Source organism: Papaver somniferum, chromosome 8 (genome assembly GCF_003573695.1).
Source record: "Papaver somniferum cultivar HN1 chromosome 8, ASM357369v1, whole genome shotgun sequence".
NCBI classification, from domain to species: Eukaryota; Viridiplantae; Streptophyta; class Magnoliopsida; order Ranunculales; family Papaveraceae; genus Papaver; species Papaver somniferum.
In genome coordinates, this window is record NC_039365.1 from 114,634,090 (window position 1) to 114,653,223 (window position 19,134).

The window sequence follows — 19,134 nt, forward strand, 5'->3', positions numbered from 1 at the left end:
TGCTCACTGGATTATTGGTCTGGCGGTTTACAGTGTGCGGTGTGCAATGCGCCCACTACGAGAAAGTGTCAGGAAATGACGGACGGTTAACAATGATGATAGTAGTGGGTGAAGGTGTGACCAGTCTTCCCTCATAATGGAAACGTGATGATCACCACCTCTTACATAACCCCACTACTCCACTACTTAATGTCCTCCACTTCCTACGTGATCAGGGTGCGTTCAATGACTTGTATAAATAGGTTTTCAATCTATTTCGACAGGGAGAACACAAGTATTATCAACACAGGGTATCCAGAAACCATATCTGATACAAGTCATAAAACATCCACACCTTCATAATTTGACATTCTGATCTCAAACACCTTCTTCGCTTCCCTCCCTAAGATCAACCCTTCTCATTCACTTTGTGACCGAATTGAATCTGAACGGCCATTTCTTGGTTTAGGTCAGAGTCTTACAGATTGATCTCTCGAATCTGAAAGTACTTACGTGCAGTGCATTTGTTTAGGGTTCTAATTCATTTCTCATCAACACACCCAAATTTACCAAAAACAACAGAATCAGTTTTTACCTCAAAACAAGGACAAATAAGTGTTAACAGATCCTGACCGTCGGATCGCTTAATTGGTATCACCCCCATTAATAGTGGTATCCCCCTTCATAAATCATGGGTTTTTTTAGACTTGATGATTGTAATATGATTTCTGATCACCCCTGTAACGATTCTGATTTCTAATCAGATAAATCTATCAATATGTGAAGCTTGCCTCTATTATGGGGAAAAAAGGGCAATGTACACACCGCAATACGACATTTTTTAACCTTTTTTACCCTTTTTTGAATAACTTATATATCCAAAAATTGTACTGTATAAATGGACCCTCACCCTCTCTTTTTTTCCGATAAATCTCATAAAATTTCATTCATGATAAAATGGAGATTACATGGACTTCAAGAACATCAAGATCAAAGATATACAATCAAAAGGTACTAACAAAGAGTAATTCATGAAGAGAACTAATGATATATCAACAAGAGTACCAAGCAATCTGAATATTGAAATAATGGTTTTGGGATTGTAATCCAACCATTTTGATAGGGTTTTTCTTCTTGAAAAAGAGATCCTCTCATAAAAATATGAGAGTAAAAATATGAGAGTAATATGACCAAAATCAATCTTGAACTTAAACCCAAAATCACCACTGAGATCACAACGAAACGTCATGAGAGCGCATAGAGAATCTCCATAAAGGAGAAGACATAAACAAAAAGGGAAAACATCGACAACACCATAAAAATCTCTTAAAACAATGAAAATTGAAACAAAAACTTAAATAAATCTAATCCAAACTACTAGCTATCTAAGAAAATAAGAAAAAAGAAAGAATATTTTCAAAACGTGAGAATTTTATCCTGGAATTGCCAAGGTTTTCTTAATAAAGTCACTAGAGACCATCTTAGGGACCTGTTAAAAAGATATGACCCTAATGTTATTTTTATTTCGAAAGAAAAAATAGATTGCGAGAAAATGTCAAAACTGATTAGGGCACTCAATTTTCCAAACAAGAAACCAGTTCTACCTAGAGGTACTGCTGGAGGACTAATCCTTCTTTGGAAGGATGGTTTTCACTTTGAAGTTGTGAATTCAGAGTCGTGGATCATTAAGTGCATTGTACAGGATGATCTTTCTAAGCCAAAATGGGTTCTTACGTGTATGTATGGTTCTTCTTATACTAATGAAAAGAAGATCCAATGGAATTATATAAAGAACCTAAGCACAACAATTGATAAACCGTGGGTTGTTATTGGTGATCTAAATTTCACCTTCAGTAATGATGAAACGTCAAGATCATGTATTCTTCTACACAATTTGCTGAATGAATCCTCTTCTCGGGACTCTTTAACAGTTGCTCTAATTGATGAAGCGGGTTTAGAAGATATGGGATTCATCGGTAAACTATTTACATGGACTTCTAACATACATGGAACGGTATTCAAAAGGCTAGGTTGGACAGGGCAATCACCAACGGTAATTGGACACAATACTTTCCAGATGCACAACTGTTACATCTTCCCCATCTTGGTTCAGACCACTGCCCGATTATGTTAGACTCTAATGCTTCCAATGGAGATAGGAAGAGGAAATGGAAATACTTTCAAAGCTTCTAAAGAGACAATTTGTTGACGGAACAAATAGTGGCAGCATGGTCCACACAAGTGGATGGCTCTGCAGCATTTCGAGTATCAAGAAAACTTGCCTCAACTAGATTCATTCTTGTGAATTGGAATAGGGAAAAAGTTTGGTAATATATATGAAAACATTAATCTTCTTCATCAACAACTGGAGATGTATCAACGGCTTCCTAGTGGGTCAGATACAGATGAGCAGGTGGATAATGTGGAACAACAACTAGAGCATTGGCATCAGATACAAAGTGAATTTTGGGGCCATAAGTCTAGAGATGAATATTACCTGGAAATGGATAGGAACACGAAATATCATCATACGAAAGCAAATAGAAGGAGATCAAAAATAACATTGCTGCATTAAAGAATTCAGATGGGGTATGGTGCTCAACAAGACTAGAGTTAGAGAATCTTCTAGTCTCTCACTTCTAAGATATTCACACTTCTACCAATTCGTTAAGGGATGAAAACATTATTTCTTCTATACCTACTTCCATTTTGGAAAGTGATAATGTTATGCTTACAAGAATCCCAGATGCAGATGAAATAATCAAGGATTTTAAAAGTATGAATTCATGGAAGGCACCGGGCCCTAATGGCTTTCCGTCAGGATTCTTCAAATAACATTGGGATGTTATGGGTACTGAAGTTTTTGAAATGGTCAGATCATTCTTCACTACAGGATTCATTCTCAAGAAGCTCAATGAAACCAATATATCTCTGATTCCGAAGACTAAGCCAAATCAGACCCCTGCGGACCTAAGACCAATTACTTTGTGTAACACAACTTACAATGTAATTTCTAAAATAATGTCTACTAGAATGAAGAATATTATGCACAATATCATCTCTCCACTACAAGCTGCATATGTTCAAGGAAGACAGATCTCAGACAATATCCAACTTGCTCAGGGAATAATTCATACTATGAAGCTGAAGACGGAAGGTAAAGGCTTTCTTGCATTAAAGTTGGACATGTCAAAGGCCTTCGACATGTTAGAGTGGTCTTCTCTATTTGATGTAATGCAACAAATGGGGTCTTGTGATAGTTGGATAAATTTGATTAACCAGTGTATCAGTACCACTAAAGTTTCAGTCCTTCTAAATGGTGCACCATGTCATGCATATCAACCATCAAGGGGGATTAGGCAGGGAGACCCCTTGTCTCCTTACTTATTTATCATCGCGATGGGAGATTTTTCAAGGAAGCTGATTCAGGCATAGGAGCAACAACTTATCCATGGTATTAAGATTGGTATAAGTGCACCGTCAATAACACATTTACTTTTCTCTGAAGATTGCCTATTATTCATGGAAGCTGATCTGCACAACGTCAACAACATTATACAAGTTATACAAACTTTTGGTGATGCTTCAGGTCAACTAGTGCTTTCTCCAAAGCTAGTGTTCATTTCAGTGCTTCCATTCCGGATAGATTCTGCAGATTACTGTCGACAAGACTTAAAATGCAAAGAATGAAAGCCGATGAAAAATACTTGGGAATCCCGCTTTTAGTTGACAAGAATAAAAAAATTTGCTTTTAACATCTAGAGGATAGAATTAAGAATAAATACCATCAATAGAGGGGAACTACCATGTCGCAAAGTGGCAGAACTACAACGGTGAAGCATGTTACAAATACTATTCCAATTTATTCTATGATTTGTATGAAAATTCCTAAAACCATTAACCAAATGAACTCTTTGCAGAGAAAATTTTGGTGGGGTTTTGAAGAAAAGAAGAGAGTTTGTCTTACTTCCTGGGATAAACTTAATAGGCATAAACATGTTGGAGGACAGGTCTTTAGAGATCTCAAAATTATGAACCAAGCCTTACTAATAAGAGCTGCTTGGAGATTGTGCATACGCCCTGACAAAGAATGGGTCAAAGCAATACAATCAAAATACTTTGTCGGAAAAGGTATGCTTCACTCCTCATAAGTTACTAAATCTTCATGGTCTTGGAAAAGTGTGCAAAGAAATGTTGCTTCATACACGATAACATCTTTTGGAGAGTAGGAAAAATGGTACAAATTATTTATATCTGGATGGATACATGGGTTAATGGCCTTAATCATCCTCCGACTCAACATAGTTCTGCTGCTTATGCTGAAAATTATATATGGGTCAGTGAACTAATTTTGTCCAAAACTGGTCAATGGAATGTGGAGCTGCTGCAATCTCTTTTTGATGAAAATACATCAGCTCTAATTCTACAAATGCAATTACCCAGTTCAGCACCGGACAGACTCATTTGGAAACTTACAAAGCATGGAGGCTTTACTCTAAAATCATCATACAACAAAAAATTTGAGCTGAGTCTCGGTAATATTCAGCTCTCAACAGAATTACAGGGGACTTCTATGCAGTGGAAGGATTTCTGAAATTTAAGTTCATGGCCTAGAGTGAAGCATTTCTTTTGGAAGTATCTATCCGATATCTTACCAACCAAGGAAAGACTGGGAAGAGTATGCAGATGCATTAATCATACATGCCAATTGTGTAACCAGGGGGTTGAGGATACTATTCACATTATTTTTAAGTTTTCCTTTTCAAAGGCTGTATGGATGAGTGTTCCAGGTGGCAGTAGAGTGCTAAATAATTCAAGCAATAGCATATGTCATATGTTTACTGAAACGGAATGGTGAATGGATTAATCTAAAAATGGTTGTGTGTTGGAGTATATGAAATACGAGATGTGACTTAGTATTTCAGAACAAGAGTGTTGATCCCATAAGAGTTGCTTCTGGAGTTGTTAACTTCGCAGAATACCTCAAGAAGATCATACTACAACCTGTAGCAGATTCACCTGCTAGCTTACCATTAGCTATAACTAATGAACCAACCTGGACTCCACCTCCTCAACCCTTCTTTAAAATAAATTGTGATGCTTCTTTTCTAAAAAGGAATAATTCAGGAGTCGTTGGACTAATTTGAATGATTTTACAGGTGCCTGGAGGGGTTGCAGGTTTAGGAGCTTGAGAAATGTGCTAAGTGCTAAGCAGGAGAAATGCTATGCTTTTCTGGATGTTGTAAAGTGGAGCAGTGAGATGCAGTTGATGAATGTGATTTTTGAATTGGATTTGAAAAACATAACAGACTACATCAATAGCTCTGTGCTTACTATCACTTGGGAGAACGAAAACATTCTGCTTGATGCTCTAGCTTGATTGAATTTAGTTCCGAAGCGGAAGGTTTGTTATGCGAAAAGATCATGTAATAATGCAACAGATGTGCTTGCAAAATACATTAGGAAGTATCGCATTACCAATAATTGGTACGATGAACCTCCACAGGTATTCCAGGGTCAGGTGTTGATAAAAAAAAAAAAAAAAAAACTCACCCTATGTTGTGGTATCCTAGTAAGTCTGTTGACCTAAAATCACATGCACATCTCGAGCTATGTGGTATTACTACTTTGGATGAATGACATACATATCAAGACTGTTAATAGGAGGTGTACCAAGCCAAGACAAAAACTGTTTTATCCTATATGAAAATTTATTTTGTCTTATTATAATTTTGGTCCACCCCGCTTAATTTGGTACCCCTATTAGCAATGTTGATACATATGATTGGAAATTGGGAAAGAAAATACGCATCAAAAAATTTAAAAGCTGAGCCTGATCTTTACCTCCCTCAACACATGTACACTCAGAGTCCCAGACTAACAATAATGCCATCACCATTATAATATTCTGTTCTGCTCTGATCTAATCTGTTTTTTACTTCTTTAATTCTAGCTTCTAATTTTTCTGTTGTTTTCTTTCCCCTTTTTTTCCCTCAAAAGAACAACTACCACCATTAACATTACATATATCTGCTACACTTTAAAAAAAAACAATTAGGATATAATAGTACCCCCTATTCCCTCCCTAATCATCTCTCCCACGCATGCTTACATTTGAGTTTGTTTTGAAATTTCGAAGACTTTTTATTCATAATGGAAGTTGTGAACATTATTAGATTCTCATAATTTGTAACAACGTGGAACTAATATTCAAAGCTGTCAAATTTGCACTACCCAACACAAATTCAATTATCAGTAGAGTGATTCAAAATCATTTACTAGAAGTTGTTGCTTCACTATCTTTTTCATTTTGGTCTTTGATCGGTTCAAATATCATTTTCAATAAAGCATACTACATTAGAAGAAAAACTAGCTCATTTAATGGAGGACCAGCTTTGCATGCTTAGAATCCATTATTTATATCAAGTTTGTTAAAGATATTGAAACCCAATCCCATTCCCATCAATCAAAAACCTGGACACAAAAATAAATACCACTACTTAATAGCATTTCCGCTTCCTTTATTTAAACTTTTGCTTTTAAATATTGGTACTTAATTAGTTTTATGTTCTCTTAAAAAGACAAATACACCATTTCTTATATATATATACTTGAATGAGATAAGACTCCTCTTATATCAATCATCTTGAGTTCTTCATTTTCTCTTAGGGATCTCAAACTTGGTAAGCTTACATCTCTGTAAGATTCTAGCTAGAAATGGGTGGTGAGGCATGTTCAAGATTAGGTACTGGGTTTTGTTCAAGGTTAGGAGAATCATGGAAAAGAAAGAAGAAAAACTTGGATGAAACAATATCTAAAAGCAAAGTTGGAAAATATTTCAAACTAGAAGCAAGAAAGACTTGTTTCACTAGAGAGATATGTGCAGGTACAGCCACTTTTCTCACCATGGCATATATCATAACGGTTAACGCAACAATACTCGCTGACTCCGGTGCTCTATCCAAGACTGTACTCCACCATCAATCGCCTCGAACGCAACCAACAATATCATCAATGATCAGGAACCAACTCCAGACTGCAAATTCAAACCAAATATAGGCTACCAAAATTGCCTAACCAAAACCAAAAGTGATCTTATTGTCGCAACTGTATTAACTTCACTATTTGGTTGTGTAGGAATGGGTGTTTTTGCTAACCTTCCTTTAGCTGTAGCACCAGGAATGGGAATCAATGCTTACTTTGCATACAACCTAGTGGGCTTACACGGATCAGGACCAATGACATACCAGACAGCTCTAGCTGTGGTATTAGTCGAAGGTTGTGCGTTTCTCGCAATAGCCTTGATTGGTTACCGAGCTAAACTCGCTCGGCTTATACCTCGTGCAGTTCGACTAGCTTCCGCCGCTGGCATCGAACCCTGATTTTGGGCATACCAAAATCTTTCTAGGCATACAAAACAATAGTCCCATTTTGGGTGATCTTATAAGGGGTACCCTATGGGTAGTTCAATTACCTATATATCCTTAATACAAAAATCTAAAATCAGTTTTCTAAAAAATCAAAATCAGTTTCCCTTACCATCTCTTCTTCCTCCTCCTCCTCTAACCGAACTCTTCCCCCTCCTGCGAAAAAAAAAATTCATCATCGTGATTAATTATCGATTCGTAAAAATTTGATCGTCGATTAAACTCAACCACATAATGACTCGTACAAAAAAAAGCAGGGACTAGGCAAACCAAATCGTCTTCCAATCCATCAATTGAAGAAGAAGAACCAATTGAAGATGAAGGTGTAGAAACTGAAAATCAACCAAAAATTGAACCAACTGCATCTCCAACTCCGGAAATGAGGATAAGAAAGCAAGTTTTACAAACCCAATCTCCTATTTGCTGTTTTTCATCGATTAAATGACGGTTACAGTGTTGGGTTCGGCTCAAAATTGAGTTGCGTTTTTAGCCGAGCTGTTCTTCACAAAAGCTTCCTGTAAGTGTATATGAACAGTTCGGCATGAAATTTCATGAAATTTCAAGCCGAACCTAGTCACAGATAGAGATGCATAGGGGTTCGGCGTATTCGATAATCATAATATGTGCCGAACCTAGCACATTAAAGAGGTTCGGCTATTACGATATTCTCAATATGTGTCGAACCAATAACAATATTTTAACCCAAAAAATAACAAATTGATGTTCGGCTCATACGATTTTCGAAATATAAGCCGAACCGGTAATTATTTTTTTTCCGAGCTATTCAGGATGTTGTTCGGCTTACTGTGAAACTTTCATATAAGCCGAACTAGTGTCTAGCAAACAGTTCGGCACATGCAGTAAACAGATTCAGTAAGCCGAACCGTCCATCAATTGGTAGATTCGGCTCATAGATGTGAGCCGAACCTCAACCTGTTTCGCCGAACCATGATTCAAAAAACCTAACTTTTGATAATTGAGAGCTATAGAAGTGAGATTAAGTATAGGATATAAGTGTACCTGTGTATTAGAAGCATTGGGTTCCTCATCAATGTCTTCATCATCAGGATTTGGCTCATAAAATCATCATCTTGAGTTTGTGTTTGAGTTTGAGCTTGAGTTTGAGTGGGTGTAAAATCATTCTCATAATCTAAGAAATCAGCCATTTCTGGATCATTGTTGTAGTTGATATGTATTTTCCTAGGTTTTTTAGATGAATGATGACCCTCCTCATCCTCCATTGAATCAAGAATTATAATTTTCTCACTTTCTCCTTCTCTTTCTCTCCTTCTTAACCAAACCAAAACTTTGATTTTTTTTCCTCAAATTTTTCATCTAAACAACTCTTATAATTCTGAAAATTATTTTAATCACTAAACAAAATATTTAATCACTAATCAAGATTATTAACACTAATACGTAAAGGGCAGATTTGCCATTAAATTTTTTTTGGGTTAAGGGGTTATCTGATTTTGCTATTTCACAACCTCTTTTGTCTTCATTCAGTATGCCTTGGAAGATTTTGGTATGCCCAAAATTATAGTTTCTGGCATCGGTCTCTTCATCACATTCACAGGCCTCCAAACCCAACAAGGAGTAGGTCTTGTTGGGCCTAGTTCTTCGACGATGCTAACATTAGCAGCTTGCTCTAGAATTAACCCGGTCACAGGCGCATGCGAAGGTGGAATTTTACGGAGTCCGACGTTTTGGCTCGGCACCACTGGGCTGTTAATCATGTCTTACGGATTAATGAAAAACATCAAAGGTAGCATGATATATGGTATTGTTTTTGTTACATTGGTTTCCTGGATTAGAGGTACTAGTGTGACATTTTTCCCCTATACACAAATAGGTGACTCTAAATATGGTTATTTCAAAAAGGTTGTGGATTTTCAAGGAATTCAAAACACAAATGGTGCAATCAGTTTTAGTGAGTTTAACAGGAGTGAAGTTTGGATAGCTTTGGTTACAATCCTTTACGTCGGTGTTTTAGCAACTACAGGTACGTTGTTTTCCCTGGCTGAGGTTGGAGGATTTGTTGATGAAAAAGGGAGATTCGAAGGTAAATATATAGCATATATAGTTGATGCTATAGCTACAATTATCGGTTCTGCTCTAGGAACAAGCCCGACTGCGGTTTACGTGGAATCAACAGCCGGGATAAAGGAAGGAGGCCGAACAGGTATAACGACTATAGTTGTTGGGTTTTACTTCTTGTTGTCACTGTGTTTCTTACCTCTATTGGCTAGTGTACCTCCATGGGCAATTGGACCTTCACTAGTTATGGTTGGAATGATGATGATGAAAGTGGTTAAGGATATTGATTGGGATAACATTAAAGAAGGTGTTCCTGCTTTTGTTACAATTTTGTTGATGCCATTAACTTATTCCATATCTAATGGGATTACCGGAGGGATTATGATTTATGTAGCTCTTAATTTCTATGATTATGTGGTTATGTCTGTAAAATGGCTGCTGGGTTTGATGAGAAAGGCTATGGGGGGTGTTCAGAATCAGGTTTCAGCTACTAACACCAATGAACCAATCTCTGTAATTGCTCCATAAATGCAAATTCAACTTGTTATTTGAAATTTCCTTCGACGAACATTCAAGTTTTGTTTCACTCTAGTTTCTAACTGAATTTGTTTGTGTATGCATGTCTCTTGTTATGCAATGTTCAAGTACATGCGTGGGGTCAGAATAAGAACAAGTTGGGTTCTACCATGACCATGGTGGGTATACAACAAATGTTAAGATTTTTGATTCATGGTTGACATAAGAAAGAGTTTTATCCACTTGAGTCTTGACCAAGGGTGTGGCCAAGAATTGAGCAACACAACCAAAGCGAAGCATTTGTATGTAGATTTGAGGTCTTTGGTAAATCCAATAACAGCAAAAGTACAAGAGAAAAACCTAAAAGCAAATATCTTGAAAGAGAGAATAATGTGTATGCAAAACAACAAACACGGAATATGAGTGATAAATTTCTTACTTTGCAGTTTGCACCATTTTTTCCCTATCTTTCCTTTTGTTCTTTTAATATTCCTTGGAGCGTCCACAGTGGGCGACTAAACCCAAATATTTGGTCTTTTGAACAGACGTAGTGGAACGTACTATCGATCAAATTTTGATAGACGACTAAAACCCAGAGTATATTTGGTCTGGGACCAAGACTAAACCCAAATATAGTCGAGCGTTGGTATAATCCACGCCCAACCACCAGGCGGACGTGTAGTCCACGTCCCACACCAGGCGGACGTATTGTCCACGCCCTAAATCAGACGAACGTAAAGTCTACGCTCCACATGGGGCGTACGCAAAGTCTACGCCCCATTTTTTTTTTAATTTTGTATGGGGCGGGCATTATAGCCCGCCCAGTTCTTTGTTTTCAAAAAAAATTTAGTGGGACGGGCTTTATACCTCCGCCCTACTTCTTTTTTTTCTTTTTTTTTTCAGAATCTCCCCAATCAGGCGGACGTATAGTCCACGCCCCACACCAGGCGAACGTATAATATACGTCTGACCAAATTTAGTCTTTCCACCGTAGCGTCACACACCAGACTAAACCAAAAATTTGATCTTTTTTTCCCTCTTTGGTCTTTGGTTATACTCGCACCACTGCGGTTGCTCTTAGCCATGCTATCTGCTTTCTGTCATCTTAAAATAAAAAATTCAACTCAAATTAGACTGAACATTGTAGATAATCCTCTATAGAGTGACAAAATTTTAAGTGTAGATATTAACGACCTGAAATTAAAACTCGTGTCCTAATTCTTACCGTTTGATCAAAGAATAAAACTAGAATAAGTAATTAAAACATAAAATCTTATAGTGTAGGATTTTTTTGAGCCTTGGAATGAGAATATCCTTTGGAGATCACAAAAGGTAACCAGTGAAAGTGAATTTTCAAAAAAGTAAAAGCAGATTCGAAGATAGAAAGAGACATGTGAATGAACAAACATCTTAAAGAAAAAAGTTAAAACGGAAAGATATGAGGGTGAGTGGAAGGGTGATGGGAGATAAGTCTGAATCTTAAGTGCAACAATGTTAAGAAAGTAGGAAGTTAAGCACAAAAAAGATCCCGAAATATCAATTGTTGCTCGTGGAAGTTTAATGGGTCTAATCTCTTGCATTCTAATTTTGTTTCTTCATTCAGCTCCTTCTGCTTTCGCCCAAGTTAACGGTAAGTTCTAAATTTTGAAACTTAAGTGATATATATATAGCTCATGCATCTAACAACAACTAACAGATTTATATTGAGTTCACAAGATTGAAATTCTTTATTTCAGTATAAATCTTAATTGAATCTATAAAACATTTTACATAATCTAGAGGAAAGAAAATCGGTAGTGAATTAATGCCTTAAAGAACTTACATGTACAGAGTTTATCAGTATTGACTGTGGAGCGACAAGTAATTACACTGATCCAAGCACTGGGCTACAATGGATTTCGGATACAGGTTTATTTCCTCATGGTATGGTAGTCGAAATTGATAGCCCGAACAGAGACGTTTCACAACACTGGAGACGTAGAGATTTCCCTGCAGACAGCAAAAAGTATTGTTATACATTAAGAACAACCAAGAGAAGACGGTATCTTGTACGAGCTGCATTCCAGTATGGCAACTCAGGAAACGGAGATCCATATCCCAAATTTCAGCTCTACTTGGATGCTACCATGTGGTCAACTGTGACTATATTTGATGCTTCAAGGGTCTACGTTGAAGAAATGATTGTCAAAGCACCTTCTAATGTAATCAATGTGTGTCTGTGTTGTGCATCGACTGGTTCTCCATTCATCTCTACTCTTGAACTTCGACCATTAAATCTTTCAATGTATACTACAGACTATGAGGATGATTTCTTCCTCAATGTTGCGGCAAGAGTAAACTTTGGAGCTCCAACAAAAGATGCAGTGAGGTAGGTAATCTTCTCTCTTGATATGAAAATCTAACTTATGCTGTCGGATACTAGTCTTAGAATTTAGATTGCACAAATCTAATTAAGCTGTTCAAGATCATCAATGAAGTGATACCAAGACTAGTATACTTTTTAACAGGTACCCAGATGACCCCTATGACCGTATATGGAACTCGGATCTCGAAAAGAGGCAGAACTACCTGGTTGGTGTGGCTACCGGAACTGAAAGGATCAGTACTTCTGAGAAAATAGAAATGAAAACACGAGAATTTCCACCTAATAAGGTGATGCAAACAGCAGTAGTGGGTTCCGGTGGAAGTCTTAGCTACAGGTTGAACCTTGATGGTTTTCCAGCTAACGCCAGAGCATATGCATACCTAGCCGAAATCGAAGACTTGGGTATTAATGAAACTCGGAAATTCAAAATGGAGCAACCTCATGTTCCTGGCGGTTATAACAACGTCGTGGTAAATATCGCTGAGAATGCAAACGGGAGCTACACACTTTACGAACCTAGCTACATGAATATATCGTTAGACTTTGTTTTGTCATTCTCATTCGTTAAGACTCAGGACTCTACACGTGGTCCACTTCTAAATGCTATAGAAATCTGTAAATATGTGCAGATTATACCAAAGACAGATAACAAAGATGGTAAGTCAAATAGAATATTTTTGGTTATGTTTTGCAGATGTATGAACTTTTCTTGGCTCTTACACATGCTGATGTTTGAATTGTTTCTGGGTCTGAAGCTATTGTACTGGATGCCTTTAGAGACATATCCAAAGGAAGTAACTGGACTCATGCAGAAGGTGATCCTTGTATCCCAACTAACTGGGAATGGGTTGCTTGCAGTTCGAGCTCACCACCAAGGATCACAAAAATGTAAATCCTGTTTGTTCTTAATAATAGTTGTTGTATTTGGAATCGCTGTAATGTAGTTTACGCGGGCAACGAAACATCAGGAGTTTCTTTCAGTGAGATGAGAAGTCACCTAAGTTACTGACATATCTAACAACATCTGAATCCTACTTTCTTCTTAAACAGAGTTCTATCAGGAAAAAAGTTAAAGAGTGAGATTCCAATAGAGATTAAGTACATGGAGGGTCTAAAGGAGCTGTAAGTGATGTTACCCTGTAAATGATTTTCTTTTTAAGTAATTTTACTCCAAAGTATCATCAAAGATATATACTTACCCCTATCGGTTTATGAGTTTTTAGGTGGCTGGACGGTAACTGCTTGACTGGGCAAATCCCTGACCTAAGTAATCTGATTAATTTGACGATTATGTAAGTTTCTCACTCATGCTTTGATATCATAGTCTACCTCATCAAAACAGTTGTCTTATCTTGGTTTATTTTGTAAATGGGCAGTCACCTAGAGAACAACAGACTCACTGGCCCAATACCTTCATACCTTGGTTACCTACCTAATTTACGAGAATTGCATGTTCGGAACAACTCTTTCAGAGGGGAGATACCTTCAGCATTGCTAACTAAGAGGCTGATATTCAAGTAAGTATATATGCTTTTACTAATACGCCTATGTGACAAAACCTGTAACCAAAATGATACCCAGTACATATATGGCTAAAGAGAAACAATGGATAGTAACATCCTATTGCTACAAAACAAGAGAGCTGCGGCAGCTTTTAGTCAAACAATTCTTAAAAGGCTATTGCATTTGATATGCAGTTATGGTGGAAATCCTGAACTTTTTCAAAAGGGGGAGCACAGCAAGAACCTTAAGTTAATAATTGGTGCTTCATTTGGGGCAATTGTAATAATTGTTCTTATGCTGTCAGGAAGCTCGATACTATTGTGCAATTGTCGAAGGCCGACACCTCAACCGAAAGTTAGTGAAACAAGTATGCACCCTCAACTTCTATGGACTAATTCACTTGACCTCATATATACTCAGTTTCACTCATATAGGTTTCGACTAATATTTCAGGTGATTCACTGAGAGCTACCTCCAAGCCTTCAACAACCTATTCTCTGGTGCGACCAGGATCTTTAATTGATGATGGCCTAGAAGTAGCCTACCATATAACGTTCTCCGAGATAGAGGAAGCTACTCTCAATTTTTCAAAACAAATAGGGAGGGGAAGTTTTGGACCTGTCTATTACGGTAAATTGAAAGATGAAAAAGAAGTTGCGGTTAAGATCTTGGCTGAGGAATCTATCCAAGGAAACCAGCAATTTGTAAATGAGGTATGCAATACTGTAAGCATATTTTTTATGGATCAAGCAACTACCAAGCACTATTTGCACTAATCGTCATAAAAAAATGTTTTAGGTTTCTCTCTTATCACGAATTCATCATAAGAATTTGGTTCCTTTAGTTGGATACTGCGAAGAAGCAAGCCAGAGAATTCTAGTTTATGAGTACATGCACAATGGGACTCTACGTGATCATATACATGGTATGTCCTTGTGATTAAGTATCGTTTGACTCCTCTTACAAATTCAATTCCAAATTTTAAAGAAGTGCATTTGATCCAATCCTATAACATAATCATCCAACCAGGTTCTGGCAATCAGAAGCACGTGGATTGGTTATCTCGTCTTTCTATCGCAGAAGATGCAGCAAAAGGTTATAAACTCAGCTATTATCCCATATACATATGGAAATACGATTAATTCGTACACTATAATCTTAACATAAGATGGACATTTGCAGGTCTAGATTACTTACATACTGGGTGCAATCCAAGCATTATTCATCGAGACGTTAAAACGAGTAATATCCTCCTTGACATCAATATGAGAGCAAAAGTGTCAGATTTTGGTCTCTCAAGACAAACTGATGAAAACTTTACCCACGTTTCAAGTCTTGCATGTGGAACAGTTGGCTACCTGGATCCTGAGTAAGTCGACATAGTCATGAAAATCTGTTAAATAGCCCTAAAAAGTTATGCATATAACAGATCTTATGTCAATTACTTAATGCAGGTATTATAGAAATCAACAATTAACTGAAAAGAGTGACGTTTACAGTTTTGGGGTTGTTCTACTCGAACTAATTTCAGGAAGAAAACCTTTTTCAGCTCAAGATTATGGACCTGAATGGAACATTGTTCACTGGGTATTGCTTCTGTTTCCCATAGGTGCTGTTCATTTGATCTTCAAAAGCTATTATTTCAATAATTAATGTTTTGGTTTTTTTGTAGGCAAGATCACTAATACATAAAGGAGATGTGACAAGTATAGTAGACCCAATATTAGCAGGGACAATAAAGCTTGAATGTTTATGGAGAATAGCTGAGATTGCAATTCTAAGTGTTGAACAACATGGAGTTTCAAGACCAAAAATGCAAGAAACAGTATTAGCAATTCAAGAAACAATTAAGATTGAAAAGGAAAATAAAAAAAGAAATTACCTAGCAGCATCATCATCTCGTGAGGATGGTTCAGATAAACTGCAACACTCCTCTTCATCTTCTCATGATCATCCGATCAATATTGAATGTCTTGATTTATCAACTAGATGTTTAAATCCGTCTGCAAGATAATGAATTTTTACTAATGGAATCTAACTTCTTGGTGTTCATATGAATTATGTTATAGTATATATATATATATCTATCATTCATCATCATCTCATCTAAACTCGTCGTTAGCTATACACTTAGAGCAAGTCCGTTCAGTGGGGTGGGCAAATCGGCAGCTTTCACCCCATAGGATGGGCGAGCCTCGACTCTAATTGGGACGACCATCGTCTCGTATTGAGCTAACAGGCCTTCTTTGAGCCGATCACGGCTTGTTCGGCCTACGGCTTTAATTTCATTCCTTGTAAAAATTTTAAAATCACACTCTCCCCCCAAAATTTCTTATAGTTTCCCTTTAATTTCTTTCTACCCAATAAATCTCTCTCGGAGCTTGTCCTAAATATACTCCAGAATCGGATTTAGCTATTTGTAAAGCTTATATTTTTCAACCTAAAAAAATCCATAGTGAACAAGTCGTGTCGTATTTGATTTTTGGAACAAAATTTCTGCAATGTTCACCGAAGAAACGAGGAACCCGAGAATGCGTGATGCTCAATGATTACCAGGTCGATTTCAAACGACTAATCATAAAGTCACGTAGTTCCTAAGTTAAGTAATGTGTATTAAACGTACTAGATTGAACAGTGAAACTTCTGAAGAAGTGGTACAAAGAACTTAGCGATATGGCAGCTAACTAACGGAAAATTTTTTGTTTACGAAGCTTGTTTCAACCTCCTTAAAGACATTCAATGGTTAAACCCCTTATAAGTCTTAAATGTTGCTCTACCAGCCGACAGCTGAATCAGGATTTTAATTGACGACTTTAATAATTTAGTTTTAATTGAATGTTGCAATTAGTTTAATCTATGTAGTTTGCTTTAATCCAGTGTAGTTTACTTTAATTTAATTTTATTTCTTGTAATATAAGAAACGTTCAAATTAGTTGTGACAATGTACTAATGGTGAAAATACAAAGACATTTTCATGGATTAAACATTGGATAACATAATAATACCAAACTAATATATAAAATAGCAGAGAATCAGTTTCTACACTTAACCAGTTCCCTCCGACTTAAAACACATTGGACATTTCCAGGATTGTTTTCCATATGTGTCTTCTTCCGTAGAAGTGTGCATGTTCATAAAATGGTTGCAACCATGATTTAAGCATCCGATAAATAATTTATTTGGGTGATCTTCTTCTCCATATTGGTCGCGTTGTAACTTCTTCAACTTGGTTCAAGTTTCTGCAAAGTGTTGCTACCTTTTCACCTTCTTTCTCCTTCATAGTATCATCTAGCATTCATGGTTCTCCAAGACAGTTAGGATCCTGACATTGTAAATACCTGATCTTTTTCGGTTACGATTCAATGACCATTCTGATGCCTGGAAAACCTATTTGTGGATACTTAGTATACATCCAAGGGTAATGCATCAGACGACGGTCATGTATGAAACATAATGGACAAACCTCTCTTTTTTTCTATACATAATATTTATTTCTCTTTGCTTTATGAAACATGGTTGATGGTGTTGGTTGAAAATGATTTCGACAAGTTGTGTTTAGAATAAAATTTTTTATGTGTGGCATTTTATTAAAAAAAGTATAATCATTGATAAATACCGTCGTTAATTTTCCATGTATTTATAGATGTTAATTCTCAAAATATAGTCGTTATCCAACGGCTCTTTTTGAATTCTCTATAAATATTCTATATTTCATTCATTTCACTCACACATCCTTTACACTACAATGGCTCTTGCTCACTTCACTTTAGAAGAAGATGTTGTTATTATTCGATATTGGATATCATATTAACTTATTGTTTAAATGTTTTTCCCAATTTGTTGATGAAAACGAAAGAGAGTTTAAGCATTGTTATGAATTCTATAGGTTCTATAAAACTCACTGCCTTATATTGGTTCTGACAAATGGTTGGTGACGGTAAATTTCTACCCATTCAAATGGTGGGTGACTCTGTATTAACACCATTGACTTATCTATTGCTTTAAATGATGTGTTGTATGTTCCACATTTGAAGCAGAATCTTGTTCCAGTAGGGAAACTTAATTACTAATAATAACTTATGTTTTGTTGAGTTCACTCCATAGGAGTCCAGCACTAAGGATCTAAATACTCAAAAAATCATTTTTCAATGACCCAAGGATGGTAATCTTTATCCCTTGTTTTCTTCTCATGTTGTTTCATCTCAATCTCATGTTGTTATTCTATAAACCATGCCATTTGGTATCAAAGGCTTGGTCATCCAGTTAATTTTATTTTTGAGAAGTTGGTCTCAAGATCTGACTTCCATATCATTAATGATGCTTCAATCTCTCTATATCATTTGTTCCTAGTATGGAATAACAAGAGACTGCCCTTTCTTCCCTTAGATAGATTCTCCACTGCACCACTTCAACTTATATTGTGACATTTGGGGACCATCCCATGTTATATATAACTTAGGATTCAGGTATTACATCATTTTTCTTGATGATGACTTTGGCAAAAATACTTGGATATATCCTATGAAATTTAGAGATGAATGTATTACTTGTTTTCAGTATTACAAATCTTTGACTGAGAATATGTTCATAAGTACTATTAAAACTTTTAAATGTGATGGAGCTCATGAATTGGTTAATGGTCCACTCGAAAAATTTGTTGATGAATATGACATTGTTATATACTCCTCTTGTATAAGTACTCCCCAACAAAATGAAGCTAAGGAGAGAAAGATAAGACATATCATTGAAGTTGGCAATACACTTTTCTTCGCTGCTTGTACTTCCCAAGAGTTTCTGGATGGATTCATTTCTCACTCTTACTTTCCTCATCATAGGACAACATCCAAGTTGTTTGCATCCAAATCAACATTTGAGCTGCTTTGTAACAAAGCACCAGATCTATTATTCTTGAGAGTTTATGGGTGTGCTTATTTTCCATTTCTTAGTCACTCTAGAAAGGACAAACTTGGACCAAGATCCTCTCAATGTACTTTCATTGGGTATAATCAGCTTCATAAGAGATATATATGCTATGAAAATTCAAGTAAGAAAGACTTCGTCTCCAGACATGTGGTGTTTCATGAGCTTGGATTTCCCTTTTATACTTGCACCTCATCTCATACTTCCTCATATGCCTCAACTGTAACTATTTATATTCGAACAAGTTTTACTATTACTTCACTTACTCTTTCAGTAAATATTGAAGAAATTGAACCTGAAAAACTTATTCAACACTCACGTACTATATCAGATGTGTTTGCATCTGATTTTCTATCCCTCCTTCTTTATTACACCTTGAAAACGCGG

At 36.5% G+C, this 19,134-nt stretch overlaps 1 protein-coding gene and 1 pseudogene across 1 annotated transcript; both read left to right on the plus strand.

Moving 5' to 3' along the window:
* The first annotated feature begins 6,667 nt into the window (after positions 1–6,667).
* Positions 6,668–9,971, plus strand: LOC113305946 (annotated as a pseudogene).
* Positions 9,972–11,394: 1,423 nt separating this feature from the next.
* LOC113302699 (probable LRR receptor-like serine/threonine-protein kinase At1g67720) lies at positions 11,395–15,879 on the plus strand. The gene is made up of 14 exons (XM_026551637.1): positions 11,395–11,589; positions 11,790–12,327; positions 12,467–12,981; positions 13,080–13,212; positions 13,375–13,446; positions 13,548–13,616; positions 13,701–13,841; positions 14,022–14,194; positions 14,281–14,540; positions 14,626–14,752; positions 14,857–14,922; positions 15,010–15,196; positions 15,282–15,414; positions 15,500–15,879. The coding sequence occupies exons 1-14, from the start codon at positions 11,520–11,522 to the stop codon at positions 15,839–15,841; spliced, it is 2,826 nt and encodes a 941-aa protein (XP_026407422.1). The 5' UTR covers positions 11,395–11,519; the 3' UTR covers positions 15,842–15,879.
* The last annotated feature ends 3,255 nt before the right edge of the window (positions 15,880–19,134 follow it).

Bases quoted from the DNA above. Each gene is read 5' to 3' on its own strand.
- LOC113302699 (XM_026551637.1), top strand. From the start codon at position 11,520: ATGGGTCTAATCTCTTGCATTCTAATTTTGTTTCTTCATTCAGCTCCT. The intron at 14,195-14,280 runs GTATGCACCCTC...CTAATATTTCAG, and splicing joins ACCGAAAGTTAGTGAAACAA to GTGATTCACTGAGAGCTACC. The intron at 15,415-15,499 runs GTATTGCTTCTG...GTTTTTTTGTAG, and splicing joins AATGGAACATTGTTCACTGG to GCAAGATCACTAATACATAA.